The sequence below is a fragment of the Chelonia mydas genome, chromosome 8 (genome assembly GCF_015237465.2).
Source record: "Chelonia mydas isolate rCheMyd1 chromosome 8, rCheMyd1.pri.v2, whole genome shotgun sequence".
In the NCBI taxonomy this organism is placed as follows: domain Eukaryota; kingdom Metazoa; phylum Chordata; order Testudines; family Cheloniidae; genus Chelonia; species Chelonia mydas.
Genome location: NC_057854.1, coordinates 43,990,812 through 44,018,715, shown reverse-complemented (window position 1 = coordinate 44,018,715; position 27,904 = coordinate 43,990,812). Strand labels below are relative to the sequence as shown.

At 48.3% G+C, this 27,904-nt stretch overlaps 1 protein-coding gene across 1 annotated transcript; it reads right to left on the bottom strand.

Moving 5' to 3' along the window:
• Positions 1 to 27,835, bottom strand: FAM78B (family with sequence similarity 78 member B). The gene is made up of 2 exons (XM_037907527.2): positions 27,549 to 27,835; positions 1 to 4,466 (listed from the first exon to the last, which is right to left on the bottom strand). Exons 1-2 carry the CDS (start codon positions 27,809 to 27,811, stop codon positions 3,944 to 3,946), a joined length of 786 nt encoding a protein of 261 aa, XP_037763455.1. The 5' UTR covers positions 27,812 to 27,835; the 3' UTR covers positions 1 to 3,943.
• Positions 27,836 to 27,904: the final 69 nt, after the last annotated feature.

Sequence of the window (27,904 nt, the reverse complement as noted above, 5' to 3'; positions counted from 1 at the left end):
AACCAAAATTGGTTTGAAAATTTTCCAAGTTCCAAAAACTACATTTTAAATGTCAACAATGATTTAAAAAATATTTTGATAACATTTCCAATTAAAATGTAAATAAGACACAGAAAATGTCAAAAAATGGATAATTTTGATCATGGCTTTTTTTGATGAAACGTTACATGGAAAAATTGGCAATTTTCCTGAAAAACTTTTGTATGAAAAATTTCAGCCAGCTCTCAGCCAGCTACCTCCATATTTAGGCACCTAAATAAGTAGGCTGATTTCAGATGCTGTAAACTAGGCCACCACAGCTGAAAATGTTGGTCTAAGTTTTGAATTTCAACATTCCTGGTGTCCAGAAAGATAAGAAATCAATAACTAACACCAAATATTACTGAGAATAATAAAGAGAGAGACAAGAACATGGGATTTTTGGTCTAGAGTGGTGTGAGGGGTAAGACCCGAGTCTACTAGCTGCATATAAGAGGTGTGGGGTCGAGCTTGGAAAACAACCTACTTCTCCATGCCAGTTTTAAGGGCACAGTGTCATGCACCCCAGCTCCCCGGAAGCCGCACTGGAGGGCTGAAGGTCTGGGGAAAATTCAGCACATCCATGTTCAGAAGTTTTGAAGGATCTGCCCTGAGCATGCAGGCACAGGCATGGCCTCCGGGGGCCCACAAACTGGTGAGAGCATGGAGTTCTCAAACTCACCCTGTGGAAGCCTAGCAGTCCTGTGCATCTGCAGGTGCTACCAAGGGATGGGAAGAGAAAGGCTGCTGGTGCACCACCCAGGGATGGGGATAGGCTGTAGGAGGTACACCAGAGCCACAGGGATGCAGGACAGCTGAAGCAAGCTCATGACTCCATGTGAATAAAGGCTGACTGGGATGGTATTAATGGATGCATGACATTGCAGTGCTCTCTCCACTGATTCCACCCAGAGCAGGTCTGCTGATGGCCAAGGAGCCCAGGGCAGGGGGACATAGCATAAAGAGACCTTTCCTGGGGTGAAGAAGAAACCTCCCGAACAGATTTCAGCTCGCACTCGCTTCATCTCCCCTGTGGGTCCTCAGTAGCTACCCTGTAAGCTGGTCATAAGAATCAAATTCCAGAGAGGTTTGCTCAAAAGACCCTGGCGTCACTGGGCAGGTACCGTTCCCAGTGATCTCAAAGGGGGCTTAGCCTGCACAAAGACCACAGAAGCCCTGAACATACCAGACACCCAAGTGCTCCTATGGAGATCCTGTATGATCCCTGCAATGCAAAAAGCATGAGACTCATAAGCAAAGTGGGGAAAAAGTGACAGAACATCAACTCCGTAAAAAGGAGAGTGGAGCCCTGCATTTCAAAGCAGTGAAATCACTACTGAAATCGGCGTAAAAATCAAGCTCAGAACAGCAGAGCTAATACTGTAACAAGAGTTTTCTGAAAAACTGTCAGGAGAACCTACCACCAATGTACACTAACACCCACAGCACACGAATGGTGCCCAGTAGGATATGCTCTGAATGAAGGCAGGCATAATGGGGATCTTTGAACCATGGAATTATTACGAGTGGTTTCTTTGTTCAGAAGCCTAAATTCACATAACAACAGAAACTTAATCTCTCGGTAATAGAGAGATTAACTGCTTTTCAGAGCAATAATCCAAGGTTTCAAGAAGTCACTGGGCTCATGCTGGAAGGGCAGAGACAGCCGTTTCCAAGAAGAATGAAATCAGTATCATTTCACAATATCTAGGACTCGACAGAGTTCCTCTGGATTGGAGTCAATACTAAGGGAGTCTCTGGACATCCTGCAGAGATATCCTTTAAATCAGTAGCTGGGTAAAGATGCTATAGATCACCTCTCAGTCACACTGGGCTGAGTAGTTAGCGATGCCTTAAAATGGTAACGCACATTCTGTTTATAAACCACACATTTTCTGCACTTCTCTTGTTTTGTTTCCTGGTGACTGAGATGGGGAAACGAGAAGCTCTGTTTTTAATGCTTTGCGTCTTCTTCCCTACCCTCTACATCTGTGCCCAGAAGGTGGCAGCACTGCTACTTCTGTTCCTTGCTGGAACACCTCCACTCACCAGCTCCCCTACACTGGAGGTGCCAGATAAAAGAGCCAGTCACTGTGCATGGGGGAAAACAGCACAAGTTATGACTGTAATCCCTTGCACGGCTCCCCCTCTAAGCTGTGGCCCTTCTCTGACAAGGTGCTCCTGGGGCAGCCTCCATGGAGGCAGCACTGCTGTCCAGGGGCCAGCAGGAATGCAGACACTCTTTGTCTTCTGCATATCCTCCAAGACAGGCTAATATGGTGAACGCGCTGCGGGGCAGGGATAGGGAGAGGAGAGGTGCATCACACCCCCAGAGGAAGAACGAGTAGGAAACTCCATGAGTTTATGACCCAAGCATTTCTTCCCACTCCAGTCATGACATCACCAATCACCTTCACAGCAACCAACTCGGATGCCATTGAGCCAGGAGCCAAAGAAACTCCCAGTGGTAATGGCCCTTAAAAAGCAAAGATCCTGTTATTCCCCCGAAACGTTCTCATCAGAGAGTGAAGCTCAGGCTTATTCCCAAAGAGAACAGCCTCCCACCTCCCCCGGATGGATTCAGCCATGCGCTCGTGCCTGGCTAGAGGAGCATTCCACTCAGAGACGTGCACATCTAACCATCCTTCACGGAAGCTACTGTTTTGTTGCTGTGGGAGGGGAAACCTCTGAGGAGTTTTCATGAACAACTACCCCTTCCCCTTGAAGGTGGTGCAAGCGCTTCCCTTTGCCCCAGCGAACGGACATGCAGGCAGTCCCCATATCCTAGCGCCATGGCTCCAAAGGCAGGTCCTGGGGCCTGGAAGCACACTGTGCGCAGACCTGTAGTTGCGCTGCTCTGTAGGCAGTTAGGGTGAGGCTTTCCACATGAACAGCTATTCACATGGAAAACAAGCAAGAAACCCAGCTTCTTGCAATGGACTTATGTACGTGAAGGAAGTGTTTGAATCCTAGAGTACGTCCAAGCCTTTCGGATATCATGCAAACACAGTCAACATCTCCCTGGTTCTCCCTTTGCTGGGTGAACAGACATTGCTCATAATTTGTCATTTGACTGAGAATTATTTTTGCTTCTTTAAAAGAAGGGCTTGGGGGAGAGGGAATTGGAGGGCCAGGAAAGATTAGTGTATCTTAGAACTAAATTACATCTAGATTTCCCTTGGATTTCACTCAAAGGATGGAAAGAACTATGGCAGCTCCTACATTCACAACTACTCGAAACACACTGAGATGCATGCAAAATGTCCTAATTCAATCAGCTTGAAGAAACTATTTTTGGGAAGAGGAAGGTAGTTCACATTGTCCTTCAGTTCAGCACCTTGGACAGTTCCCTGTGGACTCAGAACTTGTCTGTAGCTAAGTGGAACGGATGGCATGGGTTGTTATCCCCCCCCCCGCCCCTTTGTAAACATTCTTTTAGTTCCAATGAGCAAGGTGATCATTTGATTATCAATCAAAACTGCATAGGTATAAAAACGTGGTAACACCCCCACCCCATCGGTCAGACAGCAGGATCGAACTGGAAGATCATGAATGTCTGGTGTGCATGGTCTCCATTTCTACATCTAATTGGTTGGGAAGCAGCATTTGCCACAGGCACTGTTTAATCATATTCTCATTCCTTGCACGTTACGGCAAGGGAATATGAGTTATTCAGGTAAGAAAGCCTCTTCCAGCCAAAATAACCTGGAAGTACAGAATCTCCCAGGTATGTCATTGGAAGTCTACCAGCTGTGCAATTCCTCTTCTGTGACATAGCTTTGGCCACTACCAGGTACCATATTCTTTCTGAATAAGGAGGAACTCTATTTTCATTCACCAGGGGTCTGCTTTGGCTCAGAAATCCAGTTCATTTGCACCATACCAACAGCAATGAAGTCCTCAAGCACGCACACCCACACACCATCTACTTGGGAGGTATCACTACCAAAGGCTGGCCTCGTTTGGGTCTCCACATGAGGACCTGGGCATCGTTGGCGTTGGGTTTCACTAGTGCGTTTGGTGGGATGGGTTCCATTCGGCTCAGAATCCGGGGCTGCTCCTGCTGAGTCCTTCCCACTAGTCGTGCTCGCTGCCCCAGGAGCTGCAAGGGATCCACTTCAATGTCCACGCGCATCCTCCACTTTATAGTCTGCAGGATGATCTTCTCCTTGGTGGTCATGTTCATGGCTACTAGCCACGTGGTAAAGCTTTGATCCCTCTTAATCCTGGTCAGCAATGGTACATTGCTGTCACTCACAGGGACAGCCCACGTCACACTGGGGTAAAAATTGTCATTCATACTGACTGAGAACCGGGAGACCTTGTTAGTGGGCCCAACCAAGGTCACCGTTTCCGTTGTGTTCCCATACCAGGGGTAGCTCACACCATCAGAGTCACTGATGGCTTTTACTCTCCCTTCTCGCAAGTCAGGAAGTTCCCAGCTGGACCTACGGAATGAAAACGAAAGAACCAGGTTATAAACGAAGCTGCACCAACAACTACTGGGTAGTTCCTGTAGTCTACAGCAGGGTGGGCTGATTTAAATCAAAGCAATTTAAAATCACTGATTTTAATCATGATTTAAAGCAGCAAGCAGGAAACCTTGATTTTCCTACATTTTAATTGTTTTGCAATTATACAGCTTAACTTACATTTATACAGATTATTTTTTACATTTTCATGATGTTAGAAAATGGTGGATAATGCATTTTTTATTTACCAGATGATTAATTTTGTGCTTAGTGTCAAATTCTGTTGAGATAGGAATTTGAATGCAATTAAAAATGCAAAAAACCCATAGCATTTAAATTTTTTAAATTAGTGAAATAAAACTACCTTAAATGTGTTGGATATACATGAAAAAAAAGTTTATCAAAACAAGGTTTGCATTTAGAACTGATTTATTAACGCAAGGAAGTACTATTTGTAGTTAGTAAATGAAACTGATTGTTTCCTATCACTGTGTCCTTCAAGATATCAGATCCCGACAGATCTCATCCTCTCAGACCTAGTTTTTATTAATAGACTGGAAGAGGAAAACAAGCTTTCCTGCTTTTTCATCTTCCTACTGGTTTTTAACTCTGAATGAACTAATCATTGAACTAAACTAGTTAAATACACTGAAATGAAGAAAACATTCTCTCTGCACCTGCAGAATACACTATTTTCTGGTTGTAGGTGCTTAGCCCGTGATTTCTATCAGTTCAGTGATTTGACTTTCTTGAAAATTTTGGCAGTAAACATATACTGCTTATGTTTTTAAATGTAATTTATATGATTTTAATCTATTAAATTTAGACCTTAACATATGCTGTCATAATTTCACATAAGATTTCTATAAATAAATCTGTATTTAATTTAAATTAAAAAATCCATTTTTTTAAAAAAGCCATTAATTTTTATCCACCCTGGTCTACAGGGGCATTATTAAAGACAAGAAGCTCTGCGCTAACACTCACAGGATGAAATGTTTAGCTGGAGAGAGAAGAAGAAAACAGATAAGAGGATAACAATTTAGTACTTGTGATCCTGCTGAATGAGTCATTGCTGCATCATCAAAATTGCTCAGGACACTTTAGGTAACATAGGACAAGCTGAACAACCCAGTCAGATCCCAGCTGTACTTATCTAGCATCTCAATCAAAAAATCCTACCCTGCTTTTCAAACCAGTGACCACCAATTCTTCACAGCATGCTGGTGACAGAAACAGTCAGGCTCAGGTTTTCAAGGCCGACTAGTGAGATTTAGCCACACAAACATTCATGTTAGTCACAGATTTCAAGGCCAGAAGGAGCCATCAGATCACCTAGTCCAGTGGTTCTCAACCTGCAGCCCAATCAGCACACAGCTGCGGCCCATGTGACCTCCTCAGGGCCACACAGGTTGTATATATACACATTGTGTGGATGCAGTCCACATAACACATAGAGAGCTCCATATGTGACCCACAACGGTAAACCGGTTGAGAACCACAGACCTAGTATGACCTCCAGCATATCACAGGCCACCCATCCCCACCCAGCACCACACACTAAATCCAACAACCAAAATGAGACCAAAGTATTACAGCCCACAGGAGACTGGAGTATTATGTGCCACAGGCATAAAACAGGAGGGACCGAGGTGCACCAGGACCTGAGGCCCCCGCAACAGCAGGGAAATGAGGAAGTGAGATAGACCCAGATAATCCTGGCAGGCAACCCACATGCTGGAAAGGAAGGTGAAACCCCCCAAGGTTGCTGCCAATCTGACCTGGGGGAAATTCCTTCCCAACCCCACACATGGTGATCAGTTAGACCCTGAACATGTGAGAAAGAACCAGCCAGCCAAGCACCTGAGACAGAGAATGCTCGGGGCCACCCCAGAGCCCTGCCCTCCCCGCCCAGTGTCCCATATCTGGCCATGGCAGCCCTGATGGTTCAGAGGAAGATGATAAACAAAATCTCCCACCCCTGAATATACTGGGTGGGTGGGTGTCGCACGGGGGAGAGAATCCCTTCCTAACCCCTGCAGGCAGGCAGCTGAAACCCTGAAGCATGCTCTTCAGAAATATAAGACACGTACTGGAAGCAAGCCCCAGGGCTTCTGAGCCTTGCTCCCTACCACCACAACCAACCCTGTCATACAACCACAATCAAAAATCTGTTCCGCTCTCTCCTAAAACTAATTAACTCTGATTGGGAGGCTGCTCCAGAACCTCACTCTCTGGGAGTTAGACACCTTCTCGTTTCCAGTCTGAATTCGTTCATGGCTGGTTTATACACATTTGTAGTTGTGCCAATATTGTCCTTTAGCTTAAATAGCTCTTCACCCTCCCTGGTATTTACCCCCTGATGTATTTACGTAGAGCAATCAGATCCCCTCTCAGCCTTCTGTTTGCTAGGCTGAACAAGCCAGGCTCTTCCAGTTCCTCCCTAAGACAGGGCCTCCGCTCCCCTGATCATCTTAGTATCTCTTCTCTGCACTTGTTCCAGTCTGAATTCATCTTTCTAGAACATGGGTGATCACAACTGTACAGGGTACTCCAAATGAAGTCTTACCAATACTTTGTTCAGTGGCATGAACACCTCTCTATCTCTACTGGAAATGCCTCGCCTCATACAGCCTAGGATGTCACTGGCCTTTTTCACAGCCACATCATAAAGGTGGCTAATTAATAGGCCAGTGATCAACCCACACACCCAGGTCTCTCTCCTCTGTTGCTTCCAACTGATGAGCCCCAGCTTGTAGCAGAAATTCTTATTATTAGACCCTCAGTGTATGACCTTGCACTTTGAACTACTGAATTTTCATCCCATTTCTGTCACTCCAGCCTTCGAGATCAACCAGATCTTCCTGTACAATACTACTCTGTATTGACAAAGCCTCCCAATTGTGTACCATCAGCAAATTTCATTAACGCACTCTTACTTTTTCTAGCAAACTTCACTAGTAACCTCCCTCCAGTCTGATAATTCACCAGTCAGCACAACCCATTGCCTTCTCCCCTTTAGCCAGTTCCTTAGCCGCTTAACAATTCTGTACTGATCCCCATCTTCCCTAACTTAACTAGTAATTTCCAGTGTGGTACAGTGTCAAATGCTTTACTGAAGTCCACATATATTAGATCTACTGCACTTCCCCTATCTAAAAAAAGTGTTATTTTTCAAAGAAGCAAATCAGGTTAGTCTGGCATGATCTACCTTTGGTAAACCCCTGTTGCATTACATCCCCCTTTAATATTAATAGGAACTGTATGGCTAAATCCCCTAGTAGGCTTTGAAAACAGCAACCTAAGTGATCATGACCCAAATGACAAGTGATAAGATAAATGACCCAAGACCACACAACAAGTCAACAGCAAAGCTATTTCCTGGAGTCCAGTTTTTTGCCTTAGCCACAAGAACCTCCTCCCCTCTGCACTAACATGAGCGCAAAGAGAAGGTCCTTCAGCTCGGGAGCCATTTCCCCACTGCAGGGAGCAATCAAGTGCCTCCTACAAGTACAAGTTCAAATTCTTGGTTTCTTTGCAGATTCAAAATCATGTGGACGGAGGTCTTTGCTTTGCCAACCCAGCTGTAAATTAATTCAACTGCAGTCTAACTGGTTGGGCAAATTTCACTTCCGAGTCCGTTAGGTAGCGCTCTCCCTCATCAGCTCTCTTCTGGGGAAAGTGGCCTTTTCTACCTGCCAGAGTTGCCACTCATCCACTCCATTAACAGCATAATCCGGGAAGCAGTTGCCAGAGTTCTGAGGCTGGGTAGGGAATATTTTTATTGTACTACCGTGAGAACCAAATCCCTGCAAAGCATCCTGGGAGAACAGTCCAGATCAGATCTTGCTGGAGTTAAGGTAGCAGAACTCTGAGGGGTATCCAGAAGAGGAGAATTATTCTGCGCCTATTTGGAGATCCAGGACAGTTTAGATTTTGCAAAATGCCCAATAACAAGACCAAGTACCGGATCTCTCATCCTCCTTCTGAAGTTGCCAGAAATAGAATTTTTTTCCCTCTTTTTAGTTTTCTGAATTAATTTATTCTGATTTTTAAAAGTTGTTCCCTGCACCAGGCAATCAAACACAGCTATCAATGATTTTGTTACTGCCCTGTCTTAGATCAGGTAAGCACGCTGGACACTGAAGGGTCTTTGCTCTGAAAGGTTAGCATTATCAATGCAAGGTACCAAGAAAGGGGACGGGGCCAGAAGAGGGTAAAAATACAAGTGCACTTGGTTTTTATTGAAGTCTGTTGTTAATTCAGAGCTTTTGCCTGTAACAGTTGTGAGGCCAACAGCTGCCTACAACTGCATCTCCTGGCAAGTGACAGCTGGGCTACAGTTTCCTGAGATGTCGATAAAATCAATTCTCTCTGACATTCCCAAACACTCATGAGTCAGTGCAAAAACTACTCTGACCTGCTAATTGAATGCAAGGATTTGGGTCATGCATTCACTCCCTAAAGCAGCAGGCAGGTAGGCAGCACTTCAGAGACGCAAAGCTGCTCTTCCCTTTCCTCTTGAGTTGTTCTTTTTCCTCGCACAGCTCAGTGGCACAGAGCCCACCATGCCACACCCAAACGTGGTGCCACTGAACAACCCAGGATCCAAGCCTGCAGAGCGCGCCAGGCAGGAACATTCTCCAACTGCTGAGTCAGAATTCAAGAGCAAAATACTTTTACATCTTGCTTCTTTTCTGGCACTTTAGATAAAGGTGACATTTTACAAAATTTGGCACTTTTAAAATAAAACACAAAAACTTTGAAAAGCACCAGATTACACGGTGTGTTTTCCTCAGGGCAGGCATAGAATCATAGAATATCAGGGTTGGAAGGGACCTCAGGAGGTCATCTAGTCCAACCCCCTGCTCAAGGCACTCCAGACCCTCCAAGGGTTTTACTTCCATCCATTCAAATTGTGGAGATGCACAGAATTTCGGGCCAAGAGAAACCACTGTAATCATCTCATCTGACCTCCTGCATACCACAGATCACAGAACGTCAACCCCTTTCTGTAAGTAACCTGTACTCTACTTAGCTAATAACTTAGGGATGAACTAGAGCTCATTGTTTAGAATGGCATCCAAATTCAATGTAAAGTCTCCAAGTGGTGACCAATTTCCCACCTCCCCCGTAAGCTGTTCCAGACATGCTAAACAGTCACATTTTATTCGCAGTCTGAATTTTTCCTAACATCAGATTCTAGACACTGCATCTTGTTACAAGTTGGCATCTTCCTACGTAGGTCTAACCTTAATAAAGCCACCTCTTCACCTTCTTTTTGATAGGCTACGTAGCTTGTGCTCTGTTGTAATAACTGGGCCTACAAAATTACCCTAACTGTGAGCTCAACTGTGAAAAGTAAGTGAAAGTCCATCAAATGTCACAATAACCTATAACAACAAATGCTGATGGGAAAAGGTGTAAAAAACATAGACTGAATTAGCCCAAACAAAAAGGCCCACTGATCTAACTCAAGGGCTGTGCTAAGATCACGCTTTGTAAACAAGAAAAGTGCGGAACCAGAAATCAGTGAACCAAAGTTGGTATGTTGGAAACTAGGCCTAACTGGTGGACAAAATAAGGAGAGGAGAGGCTATTCTACCCATCACTGCCCTTTGAAGGTCCTCAAAAAAGAGACTGGGGGGTGGGGGGGAGAGAAGCTGTCCCTGTAACACCGGCTCGAAGCTGAAAATAGGGGACAGAACAAGATTCATTATCAGGGTTGCCACCTTCTTCTGGGACCCTGGACGTTCTTCATGTTAATCCTGAAAGGTGCCCTGACCAGACCAGGCCAGAGAGAAGGGAGCCAGGTGACATTTCCACCTCCACTGGCTCTGGCTAAATCCCGAATATCATCCCCTACTCCTCAAGTATGTCCTCTTCCTTCACCACATTAATTCTTCTCTTCCTAATCTTTCTAACTTCAAATGTCTTCCTAACGTCTAATAAAAATCTGGCTTAGCCAGTCAAGACTGCATATCTTGCAGCCCTGCTGTGAGCCTGTGACCAGAAAGAGCAGCTAAATGTGATGTCTAAACAGCATTATGCTGGTACGAGTTTGCCAGGTCTCGGTGCTGCTGATCAGACCGTGTGCTGGGCCTGGGTTTCTCCAGCAGTGAGGTCGCAAATGAAAGTTAACACCAGAGACAGCAGCTGCATTTTCTATCTTTGCTGTTCTTTCCTCTCCCGTTTTGTGTGTCTTTGTCTTGTCTTCATGCTAATCCCCAGAGCCAAATGCAAGTGCCCTGACTCCTGCCCCACTGAAAAAGCAGCACCTGCTTCCGTAGGCACCTCCTCTCCACTGCATGGAATTTCTTGTAGTGGCAGGGCAGCCTTTGGTCCTTGGTGCAAAGAAGGGGAATAGAAAGAGGGAGCCAGACTGTTCTAGCCTGTGAGATAAGAGAGGCTGCTTTCCAAAGGCAAGCCATCAATTCAGCCAGAGCTCACTGTCAGTATCACAACCCCACCCCCACCCCCCAGCTGCTGCTAATGGCAGTCTGAGAAACCATCCCTGGAGTCACCACTCCCGTGGGGCAGTCTGCATAGTTGCTCAAAAGACAGCTCAGCAAAGGAAGCACCTCTTCAGGGACAGCCTTTATTTATACATCTGATGAAGTGGGTTCTAGCCCACGAAAGCTTATGCCCAAATAAATTTGGTAATCTCTAAGGTGCCACAAGGATGCCTTGGTTTTTTTTGTTTGTTTGTTTTTTGCTGATACAGACTAACACAGCTACCACTGAAACCTTTTATTTAGGGTTATCCTAGATCTCACAAAATAAAGAGACCAGCTCCCTGTCCCTACTCCCATGACATGCACTCTGCCGAGTCATCTAAGATGCCTTGGGCAGACCCCTGTGCAAACAGACCCCTGTGCAAACAGTTTCAACTGCGCCTTGAGTTTGGTTCTGAACCCACATCTCCAGAGGTGACAGGTGAACAGTCCGTGCACTGCTGCGCATGTGCACACTCACACTTGTCACTCACCAGATCACACCATCATTAACTAACTCCCTAGTCACCTATTGATCTCACACCCTGATCAGAAATCAATGTATTTCGGGAGATGCCATCACACAGCACACACGGTGCACACTGTAAAAGTCAAATCTGAATCAAGTCGTCACTGCAAAGAAATCAATGCCAATCCCTGCCTGTTTTCACAGCGCCCGACAAATGCGTTTTTAGCTCTTTACAGACCTTTAGGGGAGGGGAGAAATGTTTCCAGAAAGAATTGATGACCTCATTGTATGGCAGAGAAATCTCTCAACCAGTGCAGGGCAAGTTCAGCACATTTCCCAGTTGCAGAGCAATTATTTAAATATGGCCAGAGTGATTACTCAGCAGGACTCATTCCAGTGCACTGCAGCAACTGTGTCTAAACCAGCAGCTCCTACCCCCCAAAGGAGAGTGGGGAGAGGGACAGGGAGAGACAGCACCCTCTACATACCACTTACAAGTTCCCTGAAAATTCACAAAACGAAAGCGTAGGCACTGGCTATATCCATCGCCACTGAAAAATCTTTTTATGTCAAGAGGAAGGATAGTCTTGTGGTCAAAACACTCAGCTAGGACCTTGGGCAAATCCCTCAAATCAAGGTTGCCTGAACAAGCTTAATTCAGCCCCCTTGTGGTATGCATTAAGATACAGTCATTAATGGCATGAAGACATGCAAGTGTTTCCACAGGACCCCTGCCTGATTCAGTGCACAGGACGGATGTCCTCTTGGGAGCAACAGGGTGGTGTCGTGAATCAAGCTGTTGTTTGTAGGACCCCTGCCTCATTTGCTGCAGAACCTACAAAGTGAGATGCAGGTAAGTACAGGAAGAGAACGGATGGTTATTGCAATTAATTGTCACCCAGGGAAGATGGGTTCAATCCCTGCCTCTGCCACAAATTTCCTGTGGGATGCTGGGCAAGTCACTTAGACCAAAATGTTCACCGATGGTCACTACTTGATCTAACCTGTTGCTCATTTTCTGAGCACTCAACTCAAGCCTGATTTTCAGACGTGCTGAGTGTGGACAAACGGAATTCAAGTCAATGGGGCAGACCCTCAGCTCATGTAAACTGTCCTGGTTCTATGGAGCTCAGCCAATGCAGGCTGTCCTACTCCCCATGAAGCGAAGACAGTCACAGCAACTGAGGGTCTGCCCCAATAGAAGTTGCAAGTGCTCAGCACTTCCAAAAACTCAGGCCTTAGCTAGCCATGTTGGGCACCCAGTCCAAACGCAGTGAAGGCCTCTCCAAATTTTGTCCCACATCTCTTTATACCTCAGTTCCCCATTTGTAACCTGGAGATAATACTCTGCTATGTTGTGAAGATAAATTCAGTTCTGTTTGTGAGGCTCTGATACCACAGCACTATAGAAAAGGCTGTGAGGAAATTAATAGTTCTGTATTCAGAGCAGTTTGGACTACGTGCAGTAAGGAAGGCGTGGAGCCTCTCATTGAATAATGAGAAAAAGAAATATTGAATAGCCGCCTCATTTCCTGAGCACCGTCCATCTGTGCACTGGACGAGCCACGGTCCTATGGGGAAAACCAGCATGTGAGCATGTAATTAGAGACTCCTAATGCATATGCACAAGGGGAGAATTAAGGTGGCACAGGTACTTCCTAACTCCCAAGTGCTGGACTTTGTAACTTCAAGAACTGTTCTCTTGACATACGGTGGGGTTTTAAAACAGGGTTTTATTCCCACCTAAGCGGTGGAAGGTGGTACAGAGATTTGAGCTCTACTAGCCCACCTGAGTTGGATTCAAACCAGTGGACAAGAAGGGAAATAAAGGCAAAGGGTTGATAATGCAAGACTGAGCCTAGGTCACATCTCTCTCCTGGGGCCTGGACAGAAATGGGAGGGTGGGGAGTCTCCTGCCAAGCCTGTTCTAGTCACATCCCCACACAAACACTTCCCTTCTGCTGATGGCCACCATTTCCTGCTGGGTTCTTATAAAGTCTGAAATCCCCCAGTCGCTCCCAAATGCCCCTGCCTGGTTGGGGTGGGAGAAGGGGGAATCTTAAATAGTGAAAGCAGGGGAACAGCCCCCTAACTGGTGGCACAGCACCCCACCATTCCAGACCATCCCCACAGGGAAACATTCCTTGTTTTCACGTAGGCCGATTTCCGAAAGACAGCTGGTTAATAACAGGGGCGCATGGGAGGACAAACCTAGCTGTGTAGGGCACTGATCTGCAGTCTCCGTCTCTCTCATGTATATATAATCAGAGGCAGCTCTCATGACTACAGGTGGTCACAGGGTGAGCTGCTGCTAGCATTTCCTCCTGGGGTTACTATCTGTTCCGCTCTGTAGAAGCCTCGGAGGCAAGCTCCAATGGGAAGGAGAGGGCACCTGGCACTTTTAAAGTCTGCTTGCAAGATTCCTCTGGCTTCATTTGGTGATTTCCTTTGTGTTTGTTTAGTGCATTTTGTGGGAAATTTGTGTGGGGACAGCAGATCAGATATGCTTGCAAGCCCAGCATTATACATCTCGCACACCTCCTGACAGGAATATCACTGGGATCAACTGTCCTTTCTATTTGCTCACTCAGGGACTTCTCTCTCTCCTGCAGGAATTCAGTGGTGACCCGAGCATTACTGGTGAATACAGCACAAAGGCATACGGAAGACATGGCGATGCATAACTCAGCTGCATTCTCATGACCGCAGAAGACAGAACTTGTCTCTACGAAGCCAGCACTGGCCCTGCACCATGCTACATAGTCACTGTCACTGAGGTCACTAATACTTTCAACCTGGTGACCTTGCTGCTTGGTTTCTATGCCCCCCTTCCCCAGACACACAACCACACATCACCCATAGAATTTACCAAAGGCCAGGAGAGGTCAGCAAGGGTCAAAGCCATGGCAGCATTACTTTTAAAGGGGCTAAATAACATCAGGCCCATGAGTATCTGCAGCTCTATAAGCAGAGGATGAGACGATCAGTAATCAGGTATTTTATAACTGCCAACTGTTTGTTGCGAACACATTGCCAGACCACTTACAGTCAGTGCACCCCTATGGCACTGTCCTCGCACGGGGCTGGAAAGACTTCTACTGACTTCAGATCAGGTCCCCAGCAAGCATGTATGAGACAAGGCACAAGCTTAACATAACACGTTATTGCAGGAGAAGTGCAGTGAGTCAATGACCTTGTCTAGTCAGTGCAAGACGCTGCTTGGGGGAACTCGGAGAGGAAGGGACTGTCATCAGAAGCAGAGAGAGGAGGAGAGTGAGGGCCAGAGGGACACGGGGGGAAAGGCAGAGCTCAGTTGCTCTCTGATCAACTCTGCTGCTCGGGATCAAAGCATGGAGACAGAATGCCGAGCACTTTAGGGTCCCATGAACCTATAAAAAACGCTGCCCCAACCGTACGTCTGCGATTTCTAAAACAAGGTCACCTTGCGCCCTGCCTGCCACCTTCTCCCCCTTAGCCAGGGAGGGGTCTAGTGGGGGATGCTCACCGGGGGCACTGAGCTCCAGCAGCAGCACAGATAGATCACAGGACACGGCACATACAGGAAGCTGGACCCTGGAGGATCCCAGCTGCAATACATCTCACAGCAGATTCCCTGTCAGTCGGACCCGGCTCCCATCTCCCACTTACCACAATCTAAACCAAGCTCCTGTTTTCCCCACACAGGCCCGCTGTGCTGCTTTCCTTCTGCTCCACCCTGGAGAACGCCTCCAGTCAGCATCCAGCCCCACAGCTGCAGGGGGACTGTTCTCTGCTCCCACAGACACGATGGAACCCCGTCCTGTGACCAATGTCTTCCCACCACCCTCAAATTCAACCTCTCCTCTCCCTTCCGTGCGAAATCGCTCATCTCTGCCCTGCTGCTCTCCCGCCTTCACCAGTGCGGTCTGTTCCTCTCGCATCTTCGCGCCAGCGACCTCGTCCTTCACAGCCCTGTACAAAACCCTGCTGCCAAGTCAGCTTCCTTCCCCACCACTGGCTCCCCTTTGCACTGCCCATCAACTCTGGACAACTCCTCACCCTCAAGCCCCTGCTCAGCACAGCCCCTGCCCCATACATCTGGACTGGTCTCTCTCCCTGGCCTCCCAAGAACACCAGATTCCAGACCCCACTGGCCTCCGTGCTGTCCCTTTGCTTTGGGCGACCTTCTGTGCACTAGTCATCACGCCCTAACTCATTCTAACTGCTCCTAAAACCTGCCTTTGCAGCATCGCCTACTGAGGAAAAAGGGGCTGGAGCCAAACAGCACTGGAGTTATCAAGCCTTGTGCCCTTAATCCCCTGACCATCTGGTTTTCTTCCTTAGTCTTTAAGGTGCCACCAGACTCCTTGTTGTTTTTGTAAACTTTGTGGCAGAGACAGCTAGAAGCAGCTAGCACACTCCAAGCCCTACTCTGGCATGTATCACAGCAAGCCAGAAAAGGAAAGGGTCATCTGACCATCCCCCAAGGACCATGGCAGCCATGCCATTTACAATACTACAGCCATCATGACCACAAGAGTTAAGGTTACAAAATGGTTTCCTTTCTAACCTGACCCTCATCTCCCCCAGTTTTCACATGCCTCACAGCCTGTTCTATGCTGGGACCCTGCTCCAAAGGTGAGGGGTTTTCCCAGCGTGAGCAGAATGCTCTCTGGCATTTTTTGTTACAGAGGTGTGGAACTAATTCCTCTCTCCCCATGCTTTCAAGGCAGGGCCACAGCACAAAGAGGCTGGGCCAAGTCATAGCCCGAGTCTGGCCTGGTCTGACTTTCATTCAACAAGCATGTGCTACTACACACTGACGCTGCACAAGAGAGTGTCTCCTTCAGCCTACAGGGGCACACCTGGCCTGACCCAGCTCCTGGCGAAGGTAACAGGCTCCTTTCCACTGACTCCCCTGGGGGCTAGATCAGGCCCTGAGACATGCTGCACAGCCAGAAGAGCACACGCTGGTAAGCCTGAGGCAATCCCAACTCCAACAGCAAAGCTCTTAAATCAGCAACAGATTTTCTGTTTGCCCTTCAACTAAATCTAGGAAATTAAATGAAAAACAGGCCGCGTCAGTGCGGCTTTTAAGCTGTACTGTTAATCGGGAGATGTGCTTAGGGCACCTGCAGTGCTTAATCTGTAATGAAAGAGGTGCCGGGGCTCAAGCAACTAGGAAACAGGGCTCAGCCCTGGCACAAATGAAGCACTGGGCATCCACCTGAGACTCTGCAGCCCTGGGTTCAACTACCTGCTCTGCCACTGACTTCCCAGGTGTCACTTGACCACTCTGTGCTTCAGTTCCCCAGCTGTACAAGGGGGTAACAGCACAGCTGTACCGTACAGGGGTGCTCTGAGAAATGCTCAGATACTTGGTAATGGAGGCCTGTGACAGGGGATCGAGTACCTTGAGAGGCTGGCCCAGGGGGTTTGCTGGGTTGTTTTATTTCTGTTTAGCACCTAAGCCACATCCCACGCTGGCACCATACGACAAAGATGCTAAATGGGCGGGTTGACTTATAACACGGGGGCTTCAGGCAGATAAAGATGAAAGGTTTTTTTTTACTGATCCTGCCCTTTCCCAACTTGGGAGAAAAGGACCACACCAAGCAACTAACACACATCCCAGGGTTTGGCAGCATTAGTACATGGACTGTCCCACTCCCAGGAAATACCTACTGACATCCTGTTCTTCTCATTATACAATTCCCCGTTGACTTAATAGTCTAACGTGTTACAGTCATTAGTGGCCCTTGATAGCAATATCTGGTTCCCAGGTGTGTTTATGGGCTATAATCACCCAAACCCATAAACTAAACCCCGAGGGAAGAGGAGAAAAAGAAAGCATCCCAAAAGCATGAAAAAAACCCCAACCAAAAAGCTCCTCTGAATACTTGATCAGCCTGTCACAGGGCCATCCGTCTATCTAGGTTCCCATGTGGCCCTCACGACCACAACCTGAGAGCCTCCCCATCATGAATGGATTTTATCCTCACAACATCCTGGTCAGTCAGGTTGAGAAAAATCAGCCCCATTTCACAGCTGAGGAACTGACTCACAGAGAAATTCAGTGACTTGCCCAAGGTTCACACAGGAAGTCTGTAGCTGAGCTAGGAATTGAGCCAATGTCCAATCCACCAGGCCACTCTTCCTTCTGTGAGCACTTAAGAATAGATCCATTGATCAATCAGGAATGCAGAGTTCAGTTTCCCCCAGCAGTGTCATTGCAACTGGGTTACACACATGGGCTAGCTCCTTGTTCTGGTTCCTGTGTTAAATTTGCAGCTCAATATATTTTTATTTTGTCACGGCCCTGCGTGCTATGAAACCCAGGATACGGAACAGGGCTGAAGACACCCTGCTGTTGGAACATTGGCATTTCTTGACTTTGGCCTAGGACAGCTGCCTCCATGCCGCTTCGTCTAAGCACATGGATGGGGAGTGGGCTGAAACAGTGGGGAACGGGCAGCGTCTCTGCTCCATCCGCAGCACAGCTGCGTCATTGCACCGGGAAAAGTACCTGCACTTGGTGCAGCCAACTTGTTACCCCAGAGCAGGGGGAAACCTAGGAAGCAAAATATGACTGAGGTGCTCCAAGGACCAATTCCAAATGAGAACGAGACTCCAGAGAGGAGAGGAAGGATGGTCCAGGGGTTAGAAGCTGGCTTGGGACTCATTTTCTGTGTGTTTCAGCTCCCCATCTGTAAAAGGGGATAATAGTACCTCGCTGAGGTGTCACGAAGGAATGTTCCCCTCCCCCACAACAGTACTGTGGACATAAATACCTTAAAGATTGTTTGTTTTTTAAAGTAAACTAATAACATCTAAAAACAAAAATAAACAAAAAACCCTAAGCAGTGTTTTTACCCTTTACAGGGAGCAGAGCCAAAGACTCCAAAGGCTTGTCTAGATGGATAGTTAGTGTGCAGTGAGCTGGAGTGTAAATCGATAGTGCACTAACTGTGTGGATTCTACTAGCTTGCACCAAAAGTTCACTAGTGCACTTTAACTCTGCCACAGTTAGCAACAGTGCGGGTGCCAAGCCTGGATAAGAGAAGAGGGTTCTGCAGTTGGGTTTGTGACCCACTCGGATAAAACCTTACCGCACCAAAAATAGTTAAGTTAAACCAAAACCTGAGGACGGTAGGTGCAGCTGGAACTCAAAACCCAAGTAGGACAGAACTCAGTGGCAACTGAAAGGAAGCCGAGAGCTCAAGACATTGAATCCTGACAACCAAATCTGAAACAAGAGCAGGTACATGGAATGTATGTACTTTATACAGTATGGGAAAGCTAGCACAGGTTACACGAGACATGAAAAAATACCCTCTGAATGTACTTGGCCTCAGTGAGACAAGATGGGCAAGGAATGGCAAGCTGGCGTCAGGCGGTGCTACAATCTCACACGGGGAAGGCTAAAGAAGAACTGGCAGAGGACAGTAAGAGAAGATACTGAATGTGGTGGCATCACCTGGGCAGAAATACCACAACTAGCGAGTGACCATAATCAGGGGGGAACTGGACTGCCTGGTGTGTCAGCGGCACAGGAGAGACAAAGATCTAAGGTAAGTGCACTTTGATCTACCTCACTCTGAAACATGAGTAGGTCGCTTAATGTGCAGTAGCAGGACCCACACAGCCAGTTACTGGACAGCTAGCACATGGCAGATTTACGCCCCAGGCTACCATGCGCAAACTCTCTGTCTAGACAATTCCCCAAATCCCCTAGGGACTTGGCTATTGCTATGGACTATACATAGAAGATTCTCAAATACTATGGTGATGGGCAACAACAGAAAACCTTTCCATCTACACAGAAAACTTACCAGTATTACTATACCAGTATAATTATACTGCTACAGCTTCCCATATGGATTCTCTTATGTGGAATAACAGATTTTCAGTTTTGCTTATGTTATATAATAATCCTAGTAAATTTCCCCATGTAGACAAGACCTTAGACAGATGAAAAATAGTATGTGAGGGCCTCAAAATCTAGGGCAATGGGGGCCATATAAGTAACTTAGCTAACGAGATCCAGTAAGAGAGGCTTTTATTAGCATGCTTTTCACAGAACACGCCCTAGCCCACACTCACATGCTCTGTTTCACTTTGCAATAAGGAGGAATCAGACTAGGTATCAAGAACTACACTTATAAGGAAAAAAAATCCCATGTAACTCCCATTTGCAAAAAGCATTACTGTATACTTCTGCATTTGTATCCTTCATGGTAAGCTCCCTTCAGAAACAAAACCAAGCTGTATTTTATAAAAGGGGGACTTAGAACCCTGAAAGAATTGTGAAACTCTTCGCATCAAAAAACAGAACAAACATGTAAAAGAAAACAAGGGAATTCAAACACAAAATACTGCATTTAAAATAATGGTATGACCCAAGTGGAGAAAAGGAAGGAATTACTCCAGATGATAATACCTAGCTCTTTTCCTCCATAGACCCTACAACACTTCACAATCTGCATCCAAGTGTCACAATCTCCCTTTTTCAGGGCACAGAGAGGAGAGTGACTTGCGCATGGTCACAAAGCAGAGCAGTGGCAGACAGCCCAGGTTTCCGAAGTGCAGTGCTCTATCCACTAGGAAACACTGCCTTTCATTATGTGCCCAAACAATGGATATAACATGGTCAGATGCTTCCCTCTTCACCCCAACACATACACTTTGATGTTTGTTTTTAATACAGCTACACATTGAAGCAAGCCAAAGCTAGCAGGCGCCCTTATATTTGAACCTCCTGCATTCTGATTTACACCCAAACTCAGGCCTGGTCTACGCTGCAAAATTAGGTTGACGTAAGCCACCTCGCATCAACCTAGTTGTGCAGGTGTCTACATTTGTGCGTGTCTCCCGCCAATGCAAGTGCCTCATCATGGCGACGCAGTAACACGGCCATGTACTGATGCTGACGCAATGCGAACGTAGACGCTGTGTGACCTGCGTCGACCCTAACAGTCCTCCAGCAGCTGTCCCACAATGCTTGACAATGACTGCTCTGGTCACAATTGTGAGCTCCACTGCCCAGCAGTCATGGAGACCAGAGGCCACCCTCCCTTGTTTAAAAACCTCATGAATTTTTGTAATGCCTTTCCTGGATTGCCCAGCTTGGTGAGCACACCCAGCTCTGACCTGGAACAGACAGGAGATATTGGATCTCCTGCGCCTGTGAGGAGAAGAGGATGTGCAGGCACAGCTCCAGAACAGCCAAAGAAACATGGACCTCTATGAGCAGATTGCACAGGGGTTGCAGGCAAAGGGGAAGAGGGACTGGCAGCAGTGACCATAAGAATGGCCAGACTAGGTCCGACCGATGGACCATCTAACCCAGTGTCCCGTAGCCAGTAACCGAGGCTCCCGAGGGAACGAACCGAACAGGCAATTTCATGCAGTCCCAGCTTCTGGCAAAGCAAAGGAAACATGTCAGGCACACCAGAAGGCAACAGTCAGTCCGAGGCCGAGCCACAAACCTGCCACTTTTACACCAAGCTTCATGCGTTGCAGGGACCGCCCCCACCAGCCCGCAGAGCAGACCTGACACCTCCAAGGACCCCGAGACACACACCCCTGCCATGAACAGCAAGGACAAGGAGGTGGAAGGTGGACATGTGACTGAGGGAGGGGGCAGCTATGCTGCGAGCCAGGACCTGTTTGAGTCTCCACTGCAGTCCCGGCAGTCGAGCACGGACAAGCCCGATGCAGGGGAAAAAGCCTCGGGAAAGTGTGTAAATACATTTATCATTACTGATGGCTCCCAACCCCAGCGGAACAGGACACAGCTAATGACTTTTTATTAATTTACTTGTACTAGTAAGAAGTCGCAATACAACCTGTAGACTTGGGGGGGCGGGGGGAGGGGCTGTGCAGAGCAGTTTGTTTATGTACAGAGGGAAGTCCCTTGACTCCTCCTAAGAGATCTTGATGAAACCCTCATGGAGGTCCTCTGCAATCCTCTCCCAAAACTTTCTTGGGAGAGCAGCCTAGAATAGCAAATACCACCTCCTCAGCCACCCCGGACCCTGAACAGGGCATAATAATAAGCAAAAACTTCCTCCGCCAAACCCGTAACCGGCAGCTGCAGCTGTGCCAGGGCAGGCTCAGCCTTCCCTGAGCTATTATACCTGCCACCCATAGGAGAGGGAGATGCACCAGGACACAACGGGGAAGTACCACAAGTAGCACAGATGCTGCAGACTCCAGTGGACCTAAAGGTTCGACAACCACAGTCTCGCCTCCCTTTGCAGTCAGCGGAGAACTCCTTTGCGTCACCTCCCTACAGCTTCCATCAACATTTCACAGGGCATCAAGGGTCGCATCCCCACCCCTACTGTTCTGCACCAGGGGACAGTAAGGACAACCCAGCTTCACATACATTGACCAGTGAGAGCCATCCTTCCTGTATGTGTAGCCGAAATGAACTGAAATGAACATGAATGTTCTTTCACCTTGTTTGGTTCTTTTCCTTTATTTCCAAAGTCTTTATTGTATTTGTTCTTTAATTGTATATAGTGTCTATGCACTGGTTTTGGTACACAATAAAAATCTATTTCTGAGAATGTAATTCATGTTTATTTCACAACCTATGACACCGAATGCCTAGTATTACTGAAAGTGCCCAGCTATTTGGTATATACAGAACTCATTGGATCAGTGACAAACAGTGCAATAATTATAAAAGTACAGCACGTACCACAACATTAGCAGGTGCATTAGCAAAGAGTATTATAATCCCAAATTTGCACCAAGCACCACATAATTCCTAACAGCCCTCGAAACACAGACACGACCAGGTGAAGCACAGTGCACCACACTGCACTACTGGGACTGACTGTTAAAATGCTCTTTCAAAGCCTCCCTTAGCCAAACAGCTCTGTGCTGAGCTTTTGAATACCCTTTGCGTCTGGCTCTTCAAACTAAGCAGACAGCCGCTCCACCTCGGCTCTCCACCCTGGCAGCAACTTTCCCCCCTTAGCTTCACAGATAACATGCAGAACACAGCAGGCAGCTAGAACCATGGGGATGTTCTTTTCTCTGAGAACCAATCTTGTGAGTAACCACCATCAGCATCCCTTCGATCTACCAAAAGAGCACTCAACTGTCATTCTGCATCTGCTGAGCCAGTAGATGAATCTTTGCTTGGTGCTGTTGAGGCGGTTGATGTACGGCTTCATGAGCCAGAGGAGCAAGGGGTAGGCTGGGTCCTCCAGGTTCACTACTGGCATTTCAGCACTGCCAGTGATAAATCTGCCTGTCAGGAAAGAAAGTCCCTGCTTGTAGCTTTCCAAACAGTCCTGTGTTCTTAAAGGTACAAGCATCATGTACCTTCCCAGACCAACCAACTCTGAAGTCGGTGAAGCATCTCCAGTGATCCACCAATACTTCCATGACCATAGAAAAGTAGTCCTTTCTGTTGGTGTACTCTGTGCCAAAGTGGACTGGTGCCAAAATAAATATGTGTGTGCTATCTCCCCACTGCAGTTCAGGAACCACATTGCGGCAAATCCATCCACTATGGTTCTGCACATTGCCGACAGTCACAGTCCTGCATAGCAGGAGACGACTAATGGCCCTGCATACTTGCATGACAATGGCCCCCAGAGTGGATTTCCCAACTCCAAACTGAATTCCTGCTAACTGGCAGCAATCTGGCGTTGCAAACTTCCACAGTGTGATCACCTCTTGCTTCTCAATTGTCAGCGAAACCCAGCTTGACAAAGCCCTGGCCGGGATGATTTAGTTGGTGTTGGTCCTGCTTTGAACAGGGGGTTGCACTAGATGACCTCCTGAAGTCTCTTCCAACCCTAATCTTCTGTGGTTCATTCTGGTGTCCCTGCGCTGGAGGGCTGGGGCAAGCTGGACACACAGATCCAGGAATGTGACCTTCCACACCCAAAAGTTCTACAGCCTCCACTCGTCCTCCCAAACCTACATCGTGACGCGAACCCACCAGTCAGTGCTCGGCTGTCAGGCCCAGAAGGAGCTCTCCCAGTCGGCGGCAGCTCTATGAACACCACCATCCATCTTAAATTGGTTTTTGCTATATCCCACAGCAAACGTCATTTCCCCTCTGCTGCAGTCTTCTTGAGGCTCTGCAGATTCCAGAGGAACATGCATCCTGTATTTAAAACACTCATGACAATAGTGCAGAGCTGTGCAGGCTCCATGCTTCTGTCAGTGCATATTTGTAGGATTTTTTAAAAAAGGGGCAAAAATTGTGGGATAGGGATGCCATTATGGGAAGGAGAAAGTTCAATGATGGGAATTGACCCCTCACTCCCAGTCACTGCTGCATGACTCATTTTTGCCTCACCAAGCAGTGCAAAAATTTCCCAAAAGACAGCGTGCCAGAAAATGACAAGTTGCACACTGGTATACCTACCCATGGTGCACTGACACAAGCATTCCTACTGCGTACACACAGCACTGACGCAAAGAGGTATGTACATATGCATACAAGCTAAATACCAGTGGTGATGCTTTACGTCGACATAATTTACATCAACCAAAGTTTGCAGTGTACACATGGCCTCAGATACGACAGCAATCCACATCACAGAAAACCCCAAAATACAGAGAACTTCAGATTGGAGGGGTGGGGGGTGGTTGGGGGGTTTTTTTTGGTCCCTTAATAAAATCTGTTTCAAGGAGCAGCTTGATTTTTCTGTACATTTTCCTTGTGTAGGAAGCACTCGGAACTTTATAATGTAGAGCCACACACAGAAAGCCTGATTCTTTATTGCCCTACATATCATGTCCTCATTTCACTCGGGCAAAGCAAGCATAAAACCCTACCATTTCTTTACTGGGAAGCATTTTACAGCCATTTTGTGCAGGAGTAAGCCGAAGCACGAGGTACACAGCATAAGACAACAAGGCTCTTAATAACGAAGCATGCAATGTTCAGACACCGAGGCACGACCTCTACCCAGCAATACAGTCCACGTTCACTCAATTGCATACACAGCAATTATAAATTCATGTCCATTTTCACATGCAATGCACCCAGATGCCAATGCAGGGAGTATACTACAAGTCCATAAAATACACATCGCCTTTTTTAGGCTGTGGAAAACAAGACTCCAACACAACAAGCTAAGCACATGGCTCCATTTTTCAGCACTCTCCCAAGTCATCAGCACACACTCATTAGCCTCGAAAAAGTAAGTTTTGAATGATGCAGAACACGAACACAAATATTCCTTTTTTTAAAAAAAAAAGGATACAATTCATCTACTATAAAAAGCTCCCTCTACGTTCCCACAACCCAGCTGCCAGCATCTAGAGAAGGACATACTAGCCAGAGGACAGCCAGAGCAAAGTCATCAACTGATAAGAAACTGGAGCCTCCTACAAGTGCCAACAACTTCTGATAAAACACTAAGTCCACCTCCGGTTTTAAAAAGCACTCAGATGGTGCAGTCTTTCTATAGCTTTTGACTCGAATTCCTGAAGCATGACTAGTATTACATTTAAGCACCCAGCAGACTAGAACCAAAACCTACAAGGCACCTTGGCTTCATTTTAATTGGTTAACCTTTGAACACTTGGATTGATTCAAGATAGCTCTCAGGGACTCGGTTATGGATCTGGTTCGTGAATCACTGGGTGAAGTTCTCTGCCTGTGTTATGCAAGAGATGACCATAACAGCCCCGTTTGGCTTTAACATCTATTAATCCAGAGGACCCTTACAAGCCCACTACATAGAAGTTTTAAGACAAACCTTGCATGCCACGTCTCATATTCAAAAAGGAATTGTTCCTCACCAGCTGTGTGTTGCGCAGAGACTGTTTGTATTCATTTAACAGCTAAAACAAAAAAAACACCTAATCCACTTCCTGCCCTAAAATGAAATTCAGAGGACAAAACCATAGGCAATCTCAGCTCCTGTCGACTAGACCAAGCAGTCAAGACTACATCTCTTTCTTGGGGTTGCATCGGTAAGAGGCTGCGCGTTAAGAAGGGAGAGGATCTGTGCAGCGTAATAGCACCATACAGCAGCGCACATTTGTGATTAGGAAGGCCCGAAGATTAAAGGGTATTACTGACACTAGTACAGGGCTCTTCATTCTCTGTAGAATGCCCTCAAGCCTTTTCCAACAGTTCTTTCAGTAGGGTTTTATGCAATGTGCCTAATTTAGTAACATTACGCTAGTAGTACAGTCGTTCCCTCTGATAACTGGGTGTCAGCATAGTGATTAGGTGGGTATCAGCAGAGCCTCCCAGCTCCCAGCCAGGACACGCACACAATGACAATTCCACAAAGCACTCAGAGGAATGTGGATCTTTCAGCTCTCTCTGGTTCCACAGCAGGTACTCACCAGGGCGACATTTGTCAACGAACACTACAAACAAAACAGAATGGGACACCCGGATGCTCTGCATTCATGGGGAGGCTGGAAATCCCAGCATTAACAGGAAGACTTCCCGCACAACTCCCTTCCATGCAAGCAGGCAGAGAGAATCCGAACCCGCCTTAGCATTCCCAGGCAACAGGCAGGGAAGCAGTTTTGCTCACCCCTATTCTACCAAGTTGAGCTGCAACACACACACACACACGGAGCAATAAATGGCTGGCAGGATTCCCACTGTCCATGCAATGTTCATAGGTTAGCGCTTTCTCTCCTTGCATGCTCTTAAAGTGACAGAACCCTTCCCTTCTAGTGCTAGGGTGCAGAGTGGGAAATGGGGGGGATGTGGGATGGGCTGTCGGTGTCCTGTACATGTCCAGGCCACTATAGGTGCTGTAAGGGATGGGGGGAACGAGTGGGGAGAAGGAGGATTGGAAGGACAAAGGAATGTGGAGGGGGTGGGATAACTGCAGTCCTTTACATGCCCAGATCACTGTAGGTGTTGTAGGGAGTGAGATTGGGGGTGAGAGTCCTTTACACAACCAAGTTGCTGTAGGTGTTACAGGTTGTGGGGTGCATGGCGGGTATCAGGCAGATGTGGGGGTGCAGAGGGATGCAGGGGTTACTTACATGCCCAGGTCACCATAGGTATTGTAGAACTCCATGTGGTTGCAGGGTGGGGATAGGGGTGCAGGTGGTTCCGGGGGAGTGCAGGGGGATATGGGGGGATGCAGGGAGTACCGGGGGTTCCCTTACGTGCCCAGGTCGCTGGAGGTGTTGTAGAACTCCATGTGGTTGCGCGGGGGGGGGGGGGGGGGGGGATGATGCAGAGCGGAGGGAGGGGTATCGGGGTGCACGGCAGGATGTGGGGGTGCCGGGGGTCCCTTACATGCCGAGGTCGCTGGAGATGTTGTAGAACTCTGTGTGGTTGGGGGGGGGGGATGCAGAGCGGGGGGTATCGGGGTGCACCGCAGGATGTGGGGGTGCAGGGCAGGATGGGGGCGTGCCGGGGGTCCCTTTCATGCCCAGGTCGCTGGAGATGTTCTAGAACTCTATGTGGTTGGGGGGGGGGATGCAGAGCGGGGGGTATCGGGGTGCACCACAGGATGTGGGGGTGCAGGGCAGGATGTGGGCGTGCCGGGGGTCCCTTTCATGCCCAGGTCGCTGTAGGCGTTGTAGAACTCCATGGGGTTGTGGGGGAGGGGGATGCAGAGCGGGGAGAGGGGAGCAGGGCATGATGTGGGGGTGCAGGGCAGGATGGGGGGGGGGTGCTGGGGGTCCCTTACATGCCCAGGTCGCTGGAGGTGTTGTAGAACTCCATGTGGTTGCGGGGGGGGGGGGGCAGAGCGGGGGGAGGGGTACGGGGCAGGATGGGGGGGTGCCGGGGGTACCTTACATGCCCAGGTCGCTGTAGGTGTTGTAGAACTCTATGTGGTTGCGGGGGGGGGGGGTGCTGAGCGGGGGGAAGGGTACCGGGCAGGATGGGGGGGTGCCGGGGGTCCCTTACATGCCCAGGTCGCTGTAGGTGTTGTAGAACTCCATGTGGTTGCGGGGGGGGGGGGTGCTGAGCGGGGGGAGGGGTGCCGGGCAGGATGGGGGGGTGCAGGGCAGGATGGGGGGGTGCCGGGCGTCCCTTACATGCCCAGGTCGCTGGAGGTGTTGTAGAACTCCATGGGGTTGCGGGGGGGGGGGGTGCTGAGCGGGGGGAGGGGTACCGGGCAGGATGGGGGGGTGCCGGGGGTCCCTTACATGCCCAGGTCGCTGTAGGTGTTGTAGAACTCCATGTGGTTGCAGGCCTGCACCCAGCCCACCACCCAGGTGTGGCGGCGCGGGATGGGCGGCATGGTGCCCCGGGCGGCGGCGCGGAAGTAGGGCGTGCGGTAGCGCAGCACGACGGGCGAGCTCTCCTCGATGGCGGTGGCGCCCGGCTCGATGGTGGCGGACACGTCGCTCAGGACGATGTTGTCGCGCCGCACGCGCGCCTTGCACGCGACGCTCTGCAGGCAGCCCATGGCCCTAGGCGGGCCCCGGCCCGGCTCCCCGCGGCCGCTGCTCCGGGCAGGGCGGGGGCGCAGCGCCGCCGCCGCCGGCCGCCCCCGCCCGGC